Consider the following 15,195-nt stretch of genomic DNA (forward strand, 5'->3'; position numbering starts at 1 on the left):
ATTCAAAAACAATATCTGATTTTCATTAGTTAATTTTCAGTTAATTTTTATTTATTATTACTTTTGTCAGTTTCAAGTTATTTCAGTGACCATTGTGGGTTTACCACGTTACCAACAACTTTGCCTACGTCTGTATATATATATATATATATATGTATACATATATATATACATATATATGTATATATATATATATATATATATACATATATATGTATACATATATATATATATGTATACATATATATATACATATATATATATATATATATATGTATACATATATATATATGTATATATATATATATGTATAATAAAAACTACTTTTAACATAAGGACTGACACACTGGACAACAGCGACACCCTGAGGCTACTGTTAGAAATGCATTGAAGTTTTTTGTAAACATACCGGCTTGTTTTCAAAGACATTCTCACTAAAAACAGCAGAAAATTATCTCTATTTTGTGCATTATATTTGTGCCTTATAATGCTGATCCATCCCCCAGACGTATCACACACACTGACCCATTTTTTATTGCTGCAACCAAACAGACTGGTACACCCCTACATCACTGATACACCCCTGTGAGAGGTGCTGCTGTGTGAGAGGTGCTCTAGTCTGATGCACCATGTGAGAGGTGCTCTAGTGTGAGAGGTGCTCTAGTCTGATGCACCATGTGAGAGGTGCTCTAGTGTGAGAGGTGCTCTAGTCTGATGCACCATGTGAGAGGTGCTCTAGTGTGAGAGGTGCTCTAGTGAGATGATGTGTGACGTCACACTGACTGGAGGTGAACTCTGCTAGCTGGATGTCAACAGTCGCAGCAGCAGAACAGCAAGCAGAGAGTCACTGTTATATGACTTTTATCACCGGGTTTAACAGTTTCTCTCTAAGAAAAACTGCTTTTGGGGACACGACGACCCAGATCCGGACATTAACAGCGCTACACATTATTACAGAAGAGAGCCAGACTGAAGTTAAACTACTTAGTAGACCGAGCTAACACTTAGCTAGCTACGTTAGCTAAGGCTAGCTGACTAGCATTACCAGAAAGTTCTGTATCCAGCCTGGCGGCAATATCAGTGTTTACTACCATCAGACTTTTGATGAACTTGTCCCGGTATATACTAAACATGGTGTTCCTGATGGAGGCAGGTGTGTTCATCACCTCCAACAGTCCTTGACACACTTCAAAGTCAGGTAAGAAGGAGCTAGCATGCTACTGTAGCTAGCTAGCTAGTGAAGCTTGTTCAAAACAAACTAGATTTGATAGATGGTAGGTTTTACAGGTTTTTGCATTCAAAGTAGTGCAGTTTGTTGTAACCAGTCTGACGTAAGTCAGTGTTATTCTGTCCTGAGAGGCTGATGTCATCCTCTGACAGCTAGTTAACTAAATTAGCTAAATTAGCTTGCTGCTAACAGGCTTCTTTATAGAGACTTTTGCAAAACAACCTTATTGTTTTGAAATGAGACTCATGGCTGCTGTTTTTTCTCCCGCTTTTAGTAACGTTTGCTGAAATTATCCAGCTTCAAAACGGCAGCACCAGGAGAGAAAGAGGACTCAGCATCCAGGTCAAAGATGGAGTTAGCATCGGTGAGTGGACCTGCAGGCTGCTGCTGACTCTGTTTGTATGGTCATCAGAGGTCTGTCAGTTAAAGATAAGATAAGATAAGATCAACCTTTATTAATCCCCGGAGGGAAATTCAGGTGTCAAAGCAGCAACATCAGCAAACATCAGCAGGAGAGCCCAACTTTAAATGCATGGATGGACATTACAATGGAGAGGATAACAGCATATGTTAACCATAAACTAGAATTATTTTGGGAAAACTAGGTTTACTATGTAACACCACACAGGCCAGATTTTGTTTTTGCAAATCTATAATTTTATGGTAATGAAAAGATCACCTCCCTGTTTGTTAATAGTTTTTACTGTTTTGTTTTTCTATGTATAACACATCTTAAAAAGGTGGGTGATGTATGTATACAGGGTATGTCACTCATTTCATGGAAATATCTAGTGTCAATAACAGAGTGAAACACAGGAGAGGTACAGGTATACAAAAATTATTAAAAAAAATAAATAGAGATATAAAAGATACAGAGTGAATGGGTGAACATAGTGTGTACAGTCCGTCAATAAATAAATAAATGTAGTATGTACAATAAATAAATGTAATATGTGCAGTCTATAAAGTGGTATATAGGATGTATAGTGTAAAGTAAGTGTAAAGTGCGCCAGTGGTTAGAAGTCCAAGGTGGTTGCAGATCGTGTGTGTTTAAAGTTCTTAAAGAGCTTATAGTTCTCATATGGGGGTCAGCCTTGGTTGTGGAGCCTGATGGCTACCAGCATGAAGGACTGACCCAGGCGCTTTGTGTTGTGCCGAGGGGGGGATGAGTCTGTGGCTGAAGGTGCTCCTCATCTTGACTAGATCATCATAGAGGGGAGTGAATTAAACCGTATTTTATCAGCATTTGTTTTTTCCGTATAAATATTTTTTTTGAAATACAACCAACTGTAATATGTGCGTTGTGACCTTACAATAATATTCTGCAGTTACACATTTTCACCTTTAACCATATGACTGTCTAACCAAGCTACCAGAGGTTGATCAGTGATAGAAAAGAAACACCCAGTCCAACCTCATGACACAGCAGTTAAAAACACATGTGGGCAATACTGATAAAAATTCCTCTCTATTACACCATGTGTGTAATTATACATATATTAGGGTTGTCAATTGATTAAAATATTTAATCGCGATGATTGCATGATTGATCACAATTAATCACAAATTAATCGCAAATTTTTTTTATCTGTTCAAAATGTATCTTAAAGGAAGGTTTGTCAAGTATTTAATATTCTTATCAACATGGGAGTGGGCAAATATGCTTGCTTTATGCAAATATATTTATTATTGGAAATCAATTAACAACACAAAACAATGACAAATATTGTCCAGAAACCCTCACAGGTACTGCATTTAGCATAGAAAAAATATGCTCAAATCATAACATGGTAAACTGCAGCCCAACAGGAAACAACAGCTGTCAGTGTGTCAGTGTGCTGACTTGACTATGACTTGCCCCAAACTGCATGTGATTATCATAAAGTGGGCATGTCTGTAAAGGGGAGACTCGTGGGTACCCCTAGAACCCATTTTCATTCACATATCTTGAGGTCCGAGGTCAAGGGACCCCTTTGAAAATGGCCATGCCAGTTTTTCCTCGCCAAAATTTTGCATAAGTTTGGAGCGTTACTTAACCTCCCTTGCGGCGAGCTAGTATGACATGGTTGGTACCGATGCAATCCGTAAGTTTTCTAGTTATATATGATGCCAGTATCTTCACTCTACGCTATAAAACTGAGCCCACTACAACCTCCAAAATATCGGTTAATGCGTTAAAGAAATTAGTGGCTATTATTATCACGTTAACTTTGACAGCCCTAATACATTATTGATTTGCAACATTGTTCACAACATCTAGAGATATTAAGAGATACTACCGAGGTAAAGCAGTGTGGCAAAATCTCTGACAGTGGAAACCCTGATGTTGTCTCACAGTGTTGCCCACCCTGAGTTAAACCCCAAGGACAAAATCAGCTGCCTTTTTTTAGCTGGTTGCTAATGACATTTGAGACTTGCCTATCCAGTCCAATAAATGCCATAAATATGATAATCTGCCTGTGGTAATGAGAAAGCCTTACTTTGGAATTCAAAAGATGGCCGCTGCCGATTTTGTGAAAGTGTCTGAAACCACCTGATAACGTGAAATCAAAATAAAGTCTGAATGTGACTGAATTTATTGGTTCATGGTGGTTTGATCTCTACCATAAGTGGGACAGAGCTAATGTGGAGGGTATATTATGGAAACATGGGGTGATTTTTTCTCTTTCTCTAAAATCACCACACACACACACACACACACACACACACACACACACACACACACACACAGCCACTTCATGACTCATGCTGGTTTGACAAAGATGCAATTTAGCAGTGAGCTTTGCAGAGGGGGGAAATACAGATGTGTTAGTGTGTCTCTGGAAGATAAAGATAGAAGCCCACAGAAAAACGCAGGCTGGATTAAGCTTCTGCTTTGGCTGTGAAACGGGAGGGAGGGAGGACGAGAAGAAGGAGAAAGCCATCGTGGGTCGGCAGGAGAGAGAGAGAGAGAGGGGTTTGTGAGAGAGATGGACGTTTATTTTATAATATGCTATTTGTAATAACAGCATCACAGAGAGGGAGGTGAAAGAGGACAAAATGCAGGAAAAACAGGATTCTCAGAGCAGAGCCCTGGGCAGGAAGGTAGGAGTGTGTGTTTGTGCATAATGTGTGCATTAAAGTGTCACGTGTGTGTGTGTGTGTGTGTGTAGAAACGACATATAGTATGTACTGAATGTTGTGTGTGTGTTTAGTGGACAGCTTATGTACTGTGCAGAAATGTTATTTTGTGTTTGTTGTTGTGATTGTGGTTATTGTTATTGCCTTATTATAAGCATTTTGTTTTCTCGGTTTACATGTTTTTTTCCGTGCAACTGTTTACCTTCAATTGCAACTAAATTTAGCGTTTGTCTGTCTGTCCATGTTTGTGTCTCATGTTTGTCCATGAGGCATGTAACCACAGATAATATCGAGTCTCAGTTTAATTCTACCCAACAGCCCCTGTGTGCGTGTGTGCGTGCGTGCGTGCGTGCGTGCGTGCGTGCGTGCGTGCGTGCGTGCGTGCGTGCGTGCGTGCGTGCTAGCGTGCGTGCGTGCATGCATGCATGCATGTGGACTGTCTCTAGACATCTCCATCATCTCCACTGTTTGGGAACCTGGCCTCTGCTCTGCTACAGGCTTGTTTTTTCGTTATGGAAATGTCATACAAGCATATTGATATTAACATTAAAGTCCATTTGATGTACAGTTTGTGAGATAATGTTCAGTATTTTGGGCCACCTTTCTGTTGTCAAGACGTTTTTTTATGAAGATATTTGTAAACCCAACTGGTCGAGGCAGATAGTCGTCCACCCAGAGCCTTGTTCTGCCCAAGGTTTCTACCCGCTAAAGGGGAGTTTTTTCTTGTCAATTGTCGCATAAGAATGCATGCTCATGGGGCGTCTCTTGTTGGGTCTCTAAATAGAGTACGGTCTAGACCTGGTCTATATGAAAACCTTCTCGAGATAACTTCTGTTATGATTTGACGCTACATAAAAATAAATTCAATTGAATTGAAATTGTTTGGATATATTACACCCTCTCGGAAATCCCACTATGACGGTAACTCCCCAGCTTGCTGGAGAAATTGTGGAAATCTAAATGCACATCATCACCATGTTTTCTGGGATTCAAGATTTTTGGAGAGAGATTCATAATGCCTTACAAGATATTTTCAGATGTCATGTTCACCTGGAGAGTATAAGACTTTATTTTTTTTGGATTTATGCCTCAAGAATGGTTGAACAGAGACAAATATTTATTAAATATATTGCTGGTAGCTGGTAAAAAGGCTCTTACAAGGAAGTGGCTATCACAGGAGAGCCCAACTTTAAATGCATGGATGGACATTACAATGGACATTTACAACATGGAGAGGATAACAGCATATGTTAACCATTAACTAGAATTATTTGGGGAAAACTGGGTTAACTATGTAACACCCCACAGGCCAGATTTTGTTTTTGGAAATCTATGATTTTATGGTAATGAAAAGATCACTCCCTGTTTGTTCATAGTTTTTACTGTTTTGTTTTTCTATGTATAACAAATCTTAAAATTCAGCACTTTAGACAGACATAGGTGGATGATGTATGCATACAGGGTCTGTCACTCATTTCATGGAAGTATGAAGTGTCAATAAAAATATAATTAAGAATTTGTGTGGATAATATTTCCATACCCTTTTGAGAGAGATAACCAGTGCCGAGAAATATGTTGAATGGCGCATTTTCACATTATGCTTTTTACACTGTGACTAATCCTTCATGTTTCTCTTTGCCTCATCTCCTCCCTCTGTCTGTCATCCTCCAACTCCCTCCTCTCGGTCCAAAATTCTGATTTCTCTCTACATTACCGTCACTCCTCTCCCTTATGTCCTTTACTCTTTCTTTCCATCCCTCTGTCTCTCTTTTGTCCCTCTCTCTCTCTCTGTCATCGTCCTCAGGCTCACCCAGCTCTCAAAGCCTTCATGTGTGGCTCTCTCAGCGGCACCTGCTCTACGCTGCTCTTCCAGCCTTTGGATCTGGTCAAGACACGGCTGCAGACCCTGCAGAACAATGCCAAGCCGGGGTGCGTGTGTGCACACACGTAACACACTGACACATCTCGTGTGTATGAACATGCAAACACGCTGCACATTTCACCTGCATGCCTTCATGTACATCAGCCTGTGCCTGGTGTTATCTTTCTTTTGCTCCGTTTTTTTCTCTCTCTGACTTACTCACACACACAACGTGCTCTCCAGATACAAAATGACACACACACACACACACACACACACACACACAATCATGCAAGCAGTGCCGGCCTGTATCTGCTGTTATGACCCATATAGGGCTATTAGTCACACCAGCACTATGTAATCATACTGTCAGGTCACTTGCAATTAGCCCCACTGGAAACAGGAACAGGAAAGGTTAACAGCTAAAAGTGGATTTTTTGTTACAATGATCCACAGGTGGAGGCCTTTGTACCAAACTCCAGCAGATAATTTCTGTATTTAATTATTGTTCTACTACGGTTTATTGTTCACACCATGAAAATCCAAACAGTTCCTCTTTTGTCTGTCTTTTAGTGTCCGTATGTTCTTACATGTTTGCACCTTCTAATGTGTCTGTAACCATTCCTCAATGTCATCCTGCAGTGCACCAAAGGTGGGGATGTTTGCCGTTTTCATCAACGTTATTAGGACGGAGAATTTCTTCAGTCTGTGGAAGGGAGTCTCACCAGTGAGTAACTGACCTTGTTTCTTATTTTTCAACATTGACAAGAATTCCTGCAGTCATAAATCCTATTGTTGCATCTATGTATGTAGTCAGTAGTCAGTGAGGGTGTTTCTTCTCCACCACCAGCCTTTCAGCTTACATTAACATCACCTCTCTGTCTGGCTCGAAGAACCAGACAGGCACTCAGCCAAACTGAGTCAGCTTTTCCTTAAAATAAATAAATACTTTTCAGATTATCACTATCAAAATATGATATATATCACTTTTTTTTTTTTTAGCTACCTTTAACACATTATCACATCTCACATTAAACAAATATAAGAAATGTTTAACGCTGCTATTTCTCTCTGGCAGTCATTCGTGCGCTGCATCCCCGGGGTGGGCATCTACTTCAGCACCTTCTACTCCCTGAAGCAGCACTACTTCCTGGAGCGGGCACCCAACGCTGGCGAGGCCGTTCTACTCGGAGCGGGCGCCAGAGCTGTGGCTGGAGTCTGCATGCTGCCGTTCACGGTCATCAAGACGCGCTTTGAGGTGAGCCGCAGTTTCTTTACATACTGAGAGACCTCAGAGCACATCTGACCTGAGATATGCCGCATGATTTGTGGACTTGAATACTTCTCTGATCTTCTCCTCACAGTCAAGTTTCAATTGATTTTGAATTGTTAACTTCGGTTAACAATTCAAGACAGTTGTTAATGTATGATTGCATTCAGGCAATGATTTGTCATCTGTTTTTTGAACCTTTTTTGTTTCCATTATTTTGTCATGAGCCACTTTTGTCTGACAATATTTCGTCTTTTATATTTCAAATATGTGAAAATTAGAGCTGCAACGATTAATCCATTAGTTGTCGACTACTACATTTTATTGCCAACTATTTTGATAATCGATTAATCGGTTTGAATAATTTTTTAAGAAAAAAAGAGTGAAAATTATTTGATTCCAGCTTCTTAAATGTGAATATTTTCTGGTTTCTTTACTCCTCTATGACAGTAAACTGAATATCTTTGAGTTGTGGACAAAACAAGACATTTGAGGACGTCATCTTGGGCTTTGGGAAACACTGATCAACATTTTTCACATTTTCTAACATTTTATAGACCAAACTAATCAATTAATCGAGAAAATAATCGACAGTGAAAATAATCGTTAGTTGCAGCCCTAGTGACAATAAATCTAAAAGTATTGATCCAACAAAAGTATTTTATGAACTCTCAGCAGCTACTTCTTGTGAGGCTCACCAATATGATGATGGAGTCTTATTTTGTAGTAATACTTATGACTCGTGTGTATGGGGTCTTCCTTTTAGTAAAAAAAATAAAGACCTAGAACATAAAATAGCATTTTCATAAAAACTATTTTATAATACAAACAGTTAATTTTTGCTATTTTTTTTTGGTTCTGACACAGGAAGATGACTTCCCCATTCTTTATCGCCTTCTTTTTAAAACTGGGATAACAGGCATCGATAAACACAACACTAGACCTATTTGAATTGCTGAAAAAAGGTCTGAACCAGGCAAATACAGGGTTGCGTTGTGCTGCTGTAGAAAACAGAAGAGGATATTTGTGTCAGTTTTGTCATTGATCTTTTAAATAAATTAATTTCGCTTAAATCTCTTGTTTATGCATGCCACGTATTCAACAAAGAGTGAGAATGTCCTTTCAGGACACGTCATCTCTCATCTTATTCATTAATCAGGAGTTCTGCTTCGTTATAGCACTCATTGGCTGACATAATGCTGCATAGCAGAGCATGAATGTATCTGTGAGTAAGAGACGTTGTACCCAATAAATGTCCATTACACCTAATATCCATAAATTAATGATCATAATCTACAACTGGTAGTCCACAGCGGCCGTCTGTCACGCTGTAAAAAAAGCAACGATGTAAATAAACGTGTTCCATATTCATTTTCCATGTTGGTATGTTGTTGTTTCAGAGTGGCTGTTACAACTATGTGAGTGTTGCCGGGGCTCTGAGGAGTATGTACGAGACGGAGGGAATCAGGGCTCTGTTCTCAGGGCTGACTGCCACGCTGCTGCGAGACGCTCCGTTCTCTGGGATCTACGTCATGTTCTACAGCCAGGCCAAGAAGGCGCTGTCTCAAGGTGAGAGCCGTGCTGCTGCATCAGCAAATCAAAATGCAGGTCATTAAAATGTTAAGCGCTGTTTTCTATCGATCTGATGAGCAGCAGGTAAAGCACTAAAGAAAATCAGTCAAGTGATTGGTTTAGTTCTTTTGATTATTTGGCCTCTAAAGTGGGCTTCTAAGTTCTTCTACTGTACGTGTTAAACCAAAAGTTTTCTTTTTTTTCTTTTTGCTTTAATAACATATTACAGTACATTACAAGACAGCACAGTATAAAACATCAACAAACAAAACAGAACAAAACGAAAAGACCAGACAAACAATTGGGGGAGGGGGGAGAACCTGTCATGATCGGCAATGTTTAGGGGGTACATTGCATTAATGCACATTTTCAATTATCTAATAAAAGAAAAAACTGAAGATATTTTTTAAAAAGGCTTGAATGAGGTGGAAAAGTTGGTGTATCGATTAAAAAAAAAATGCAACCAAGTGCAATGGAAACACTCGCGAACTCCGATCAAATGGTCAAACTAGGCAGCGCTGATCAAATATGAATCAATATTCTGTTACTGTAATGCCTATTTCTCGACTCAAATGTTTTCAGAAACATCTTGTAGTGTACTGTTTAGCTGGAAAATGAAAAAGTTTGTGACCCGGCAGCCATGTTGAGATCAGTTGAGGAAATACCAAACACCGCCCACCAGCCGGAGCACAGCCAATTGGAACGCTCTCTCTGAAATGACCTGTGATTGGTCAAAGTCTCCCGTCACTGGCTAGATTTTTTAAAGTCTGATAACAGAGCAATGAGGAGGTGCAGAAGTCTAGTTTTCTCTCAGAACACTTGAATTACAATAATTGTCTTCTTGCTCAATGATGCCAAAAACGTTCTGCCTACTGAAAATTTAAATGCCGTTCAGCACTGGGGTGACAGAAGATTGATTGATTGAAAACATCAGATCTGTGGGAACCGACAAGGAGACTGTGATTTCGCTCAAATACATCATGACATGAAATAAATGCAATATTTCCACACAGTTTTCCATTGTTTGTTTGACTGGCGTCATCTCGTTGCACCCTCTTCCTCTGCAATCGTTTAATGGCGCCCAACTGGAGAACCAGCATCACCAGTTGTTTATCTCACTATGCCCAACTCCTAGTATTTGCATAACGGTAGTGGATGGGAACGCACATTCATTCACATTTTCCTCTGCCAGTTTTTATGGAAATTCTGTGAATATTTGCGCTAAATTTGGATAAGAAACTTGACCGCCGTTTGTATTCATTTCAATGAGTACAACAACATGTCCAGAGCTCCGCTCTTTGTTGACACATACTCTTCTACTTCCTCCTGATACATGGTTTCCGTTCTCTCAGAGGTGACTTCGTCGCCCTACGCCCCGCTGGTGAACTTCGGCTGTGGGATGGTGGCAGGCGTCATGGCGTCGCTGGCCACGCAGCCAGCGGACGTGGTTAAGACCCACATTCAAATCAGCCCCTCCCACTGGAGCACGAGGGACGCTGTACGCTACATCTACATGGTGTGTGCTCATTTAATCATTTAATCAGCAACACTGTTGGCAAGACGGGTGTAGCTTGGCGACTACATCAGTAACATACTGCTCTGTCCTCTCCCTCACCTCAGGAGCACGGCATGGCCGGGTTTTTTCGCGGGGCTGTGCCCAGGTCTCTGCGACGCACTCTGATGGCTGCTATGGCTTGGACTGTCTACGAACAGCTGATGGCTCGAATGGGCCTCAAATCCTGAAGAGCATCAGCGTTGAGCCACAATAAAAGAGGATGAAACATGAGGGATAATGATGATGCACATTATTTTCTCACTGAAAGCCCCGTGAAAGACGAAAAGGGAGCCGAGGAGCTTGTAGAGACGGTGAACCAGCACTACCAAGATTTTGAGAAGAGGACCCAGGTTGTATAAATGTGACAGAGTAAGAATGATGTGACTGTGTGTTGTTATTATTTAAATGTTTGTGAAAAATGTGCCAGTTTGTGTCTGTAAGTTTGCGATTGTGATGTTAAACCTGACACACTCTCTTAATGTCAATCTGGGCTGGTGTGACACTCCGTGCTGTGAAGTGAACTTATTCCTCCTCTCGCTATTTATGTTTGGTCTGGCTGCCACTAAAAAAAAAAAAAAAATGCCCTTGACAGCGGCTCTGTGGCTGTGCTGTGATTTTAAAATGCTGTCAAGACAAAACGGGACTCTCAGCAAGCTGCTGTACCGTACATCTGCTGAGGCGACCAAAAGCAAAGCACTGCAGAGAGAGGAGCTCTGGCTTTTGAAACTTGCATAAGATTCTTACTTGCCAATTAACAAGCAGGCTTTGATATTTCATTTGTTTGAGGCACAGACAATCACGAGTACTCACACAGCTGCATTATGGGAAGGATATCACAATAAAGCCTTTGTTGCCATACTGCTGAAAACTATGCTAATTTAAAGTTTATATACAACTGTGATGCATTGTGTTACTCAGCATAGTGAAACCAGATGTGCTTTTTAAAGAAGTAATGACAGTCCGTCACATCTGGGCTTAAGAAACGTAGCAGACAAATATTCAGACCTATGATGGCATTTCAGTCAGATCCGGATTTTGCGGATTTTTACCAAGTTTTCAGGGTTCAACATTAATGTTTTTTTGTTTGTTTTTTTACTTTTTACTTGCCCCTATACAAATTGTTTTATTTATTAGTGGTTATCAAATAACAACAAAGGCTGAGGTTAATTTATCTGCCTTGCTCTCAAACATGCAGGCAAACTGCGCAGTACTTAGTTGGAGTTTCACCCACATCCTCTCTAACACCACCCATCTAAACTCCTGTTTCCAGGATAATTGATATGCTCGCTTGCACTTAAGCTCATAAACTTTGTCTTTACCCGCCGCCATTTAATGGCGAGTGCCCTATCGATACTGTGCATGTGCAACTCTCAACAAAGATGAGAAGGAAGCGAGATGGCTCAAGATTTAAGTTTAGTACATTTGCAGAGCACATTTAAAAACAACTAAAATTGACCAAAGTGCAATACAGTGATAAAACAAAAACAATAATATCTATATAAGAAGGCTCACTCCTTAGCTGCTGCCGTCATCAGCTTCTGGAGAAAAAACTGAGTTGAATTATTTTTTTACCACTTGCCCGATTTACAAGCCCTACGTGGCATTTTACTTGCACCGGGCAAGCGGGCAATTCTTATTGCTGAGCCCTGGTTTTGTCATTAAAATGCTTACATTATTTTTAGGATAAAAACAGCAATGCAATTTGCATTGTTTCCTGTGTTTAATAAACACTTTTATCATTTCACTTTATTTCTTACACATTAAGTAAATATTTTAACGACAGGGTGAAATTGCAACCTTTACTTCAGACTTTGTTGGAGTCAGTCTCCTCCTGTGAGCATGTTTCCAGAACATTAAGCTTGCAAGCGAAGCATTGAATCGTTGTGCTACTGTGTTATAAAAGTTATACAGAATCCTTTTCAGTGCTGGAGAGACGTTTTCCAGCGTCTTCCTGGCTTTGTAAATATTTGACTAAATACAGAATTATTGGTTGTAACAAATGAAGGCCCTATTTTTATGTTCACTGTACAGTCTGCCCTTTGCTATAAATATTATTTATTAATGTTGATATAAAAAAAGAGGTGATATATTGAAAATGATTATACAAGTGTTTATAGAAATGATGCCAAATGGAAGATCCCATTAGTGGAGGAGGTCTGATCAACCTGGATCATTACACACAGCCAAAGTGTAAACACACTGGAGATTTTTGAAAGTCTTGGTAAGATGACAGAAAGGTGACTAATGTCCAGTGTGATGATGTAACGGGGAAGTTTGTGTAGCAAGAATGACAGGAGTTGACTTCAGTGTTTTCTTTGTATCTAAAACGTGCCGTATAATTCACGCAGGGAAGTTTTACCTCGTTCATTATCTTCACATCACACCACTCCTGTAGTCTTCGTTGATCCTCTGTTGTGACTGTTTTGTTTATGGTCATTGTTGTTGTAGATATTTGGTCTGTGCCTGTGTTTACTCAGACATACGCTGTGCCTGTCGTCTGGTTTTTAATGTCAATAAATTTTCCTCTTTTTAAAAAAAAAAAATTTCTGTTGAAGTTGACTTTGCTTTATTGTTGATTTTGCTCTCTAGATAGCAACTGATATATCAACCATGCCAACCAAATTTTAATAACCATTAGAGCTGCAACTATTAATCGATCAGTTGTCAACAATTATATTAATCAACGATTAATCCGTTTGAGTCGTTTTTTAAGAAAAAAATAAATAAAAAATTCTGATTCTAGCTTCTTAAATGTAAATATATTCTGGTTTCTTAACTCCTCTATGACAGTAAACTGAATATCTTTGAGTTTTGGACAAAACAAGACATTGGAGGACATCATCTTTGGCTTTGAGAAACACTGATTGACATGTTTCACCATTTTCCGACATTTTATAGACAAACAACTGATCGATTAAGCGAGAAATTAATCAACAGATTAATCGGCAATGAAAATAATCATTAGTTGCAGGCCTAATAAACATTCTCACAACTTTTCAACGTTTGATGAAATATTTAAATGATATGTTATTAACAAAAAGGTTGGAGAACTTTTAGTCATCAACAGATTTGTGGCTCTTCACAAACCTTTAGTTTCTAAATACACACAAACAAGAAAATGTAGCTAAAATCCAAGCACTAACTTGACCTTGTTATAATAGTACAAATGGCACTAATAGTCGAACATATTAGTACAAAACAGAAATTGTTAAGAACATTTTAAGTATCCAGTAAAAAGATATTAACTACATTTGGACTGAGTAAGAGTGAGATGTTTAAAAACTTAAATAACATGAATGACACTTAAACCTGCAATAGACAGAATATTTTTGGCATCATTGGGCAAAAAAATCCATAATAATCTTTCAGCAATTTGTAATTCAAGTGCTCTGAGAGATAACTAGACTTCTGCACCTCCTCATGGCTCTGTTTTCAGGCTTTAAAACATCTAGCCCGTGACGGGAGACTTTGGCCAATCACAGGTCATTTCAGAGAGAGCGTTCCTATTGGCTGTTCATTCAACGGAGGCAGCTGTCAATAACTCTAACTCTGATCAAACGATCAAACTAGGCAGCGCTGATCAAATATTAATCAATATTCTGTTACTGTAATTCCTATTTCTCCTCACGTTTTCAGAAACATCTTGTAGTGTACTGTTTAGCTGTAAAATGAGAGTTTGCTCCGGCTGGTGGGCGGTGTTTGGTATTTCCTCAACTGATCTCAACATGGCTGCCGGGTCACAAACTTTCTCATTTTACAGCTAAACAGTACACTACAAGATGTTTCTGAAAACATTTGGGGCGAGAAATAGGCATTACAGTAACAGAATATTGATTCATATTTGATCAGCGCTGCCTAGTTTGACTGTTTGGTCAGAGTTCGCGAGTGATTGACAGCTGCTCAGAGACGGCAGACTCCAGCTGGCCTCTGATTGGTTGTTTTCCTCCGGTCTATGAAATCCTGCAGATGCTATTAAGAGCATCAGAGGACACAGAGGCATATGATTTCTTTCAGATTACCTGTCTAATGCACTACTGTCAGGCTATAGTGACCATTTTATAAAAATAACTTTTTTTTTTAATCACATTTGCTCCACTTCTACCCACTGCAGCTTTAATAACAGATGAAGTTGAGTTCGTCCTGGCAGTCCCAGTTCTCCCACAGTCCCTCTTTGGTTAAAGCTCCACAGCGGTTACGTATTGGACACAGGTGGTCCTGGTCTCCTCTTTGAGGCCAGGCCTCGTACTCCAGAGGGTCACCGTTCACCCACAGCCAGCCGTCACCCAGGTAACACAGGCCGATCCACACTCGCTCAGTGATGTCGTTGAGCTTGATCTTGCTCAGGGCCAGAAGGTGCTCGGTCTCCGAGGCCAGGCTTGTGAGTTCAGTGTGTTGCTTTCTGCAGTACATCATCGCCCTCTCCCAGGTCCTCTTGTAGTTCACCACGGTCAGGTTGAAGCAGAAAAAGGGAAATTTGTTACGTGATACGGTATCGTGCCATCCATTCCACTCACATTGGTGCCAACAAACAACACCAGCCCACCCAATGTCATCTGGTTGTCCTCGACTCCACGGTATGTTTGTTGCAT

The 15,195-nt window shown here is 39.8% G+C and overlaps 1 protein-coding gene across 2 annotated transcripts; it reads left to right on the forward strand.

Annotated features, from left to right (window-relative positions):
• Window positions 1–758: 758 nt before the first annotated feature.
• Window positions 759–13,149, forward strand: LOC141764883 (mitochondrial glycine transporter B-like). Of its 2 annotated transcripts, XM_074630550.1 has the most exons (8): window positions 759–1,198; window positions 1,503–1,592; window positions 6,153–6,277; window positions 6,852–6,936; window positions 7,288–7,467; window positions 8,880–9,048; window positions 10,404–10,567; window positions 10,672–13,149. In XM_074630550.1, exons 2-8 carry the CDS (start codon window positions 1,578–1,580, stop codon window positions 10,792–10,794), a joined length of 861 nt encoding a protein of 286 aa, XP_074486651.1. In that variant the 5' UTR covers window positions 759–1,198; window positions 1,503–1,577; the 3' UTR covers window positions 10,795–13,149. The 2 variants fall into 2 exon arrangements, with proteins under 2 accessions (XP_074486651.1, XP_074486650.1); XM_074630549.1 differs by lacking the exons at window positions 759–1,198; window positions 1,503–1,592 and adding an exon at window positions 4,026–4,312.
• The last annotated feature ends 2,046 nt before the right edge of the window (window positions 13,150–15,195 follow it).

This window comes from Sebastes fasciatus, chromosome 3 (assembly GCF_043250625.1).
Source record: "Sebastes fasciatus isolate fSebFas1 chromosome 3, fSebFas1.pri, whole genome shotgun sequence".
NCBI lineage: Eukaryota > Metazoa > Chordata > Actinopteri > Perciformes > Sebastidae > Sebastes > Sebastes fasciatus.

Bases quoted from the DNA above. Each gene is read 5' to 3' on its own strand.
- LOC141764883 (XM_074630549.1), top strand. From the start codon at position 4,268: ATGCAGGAAAAACAGGATTCTCAGAGCAGAGCCCTGGGCAGGAAG. The intron at 6,937-7,287 runs GTGAGTAACTGA...TCTCTCTGGCAG, and splicing joins TGTGGAAGGGAGTCTCACCA to TCATTCGTGCGCTGCATCCC. The intron at 7,468-8,879 runs GTGAGCCGCAGT...TTGTTGTTTCAG, and splicing joins TCATCAAGACGCGCTTTGAG to AGTGGCTGTTACAACTATGT.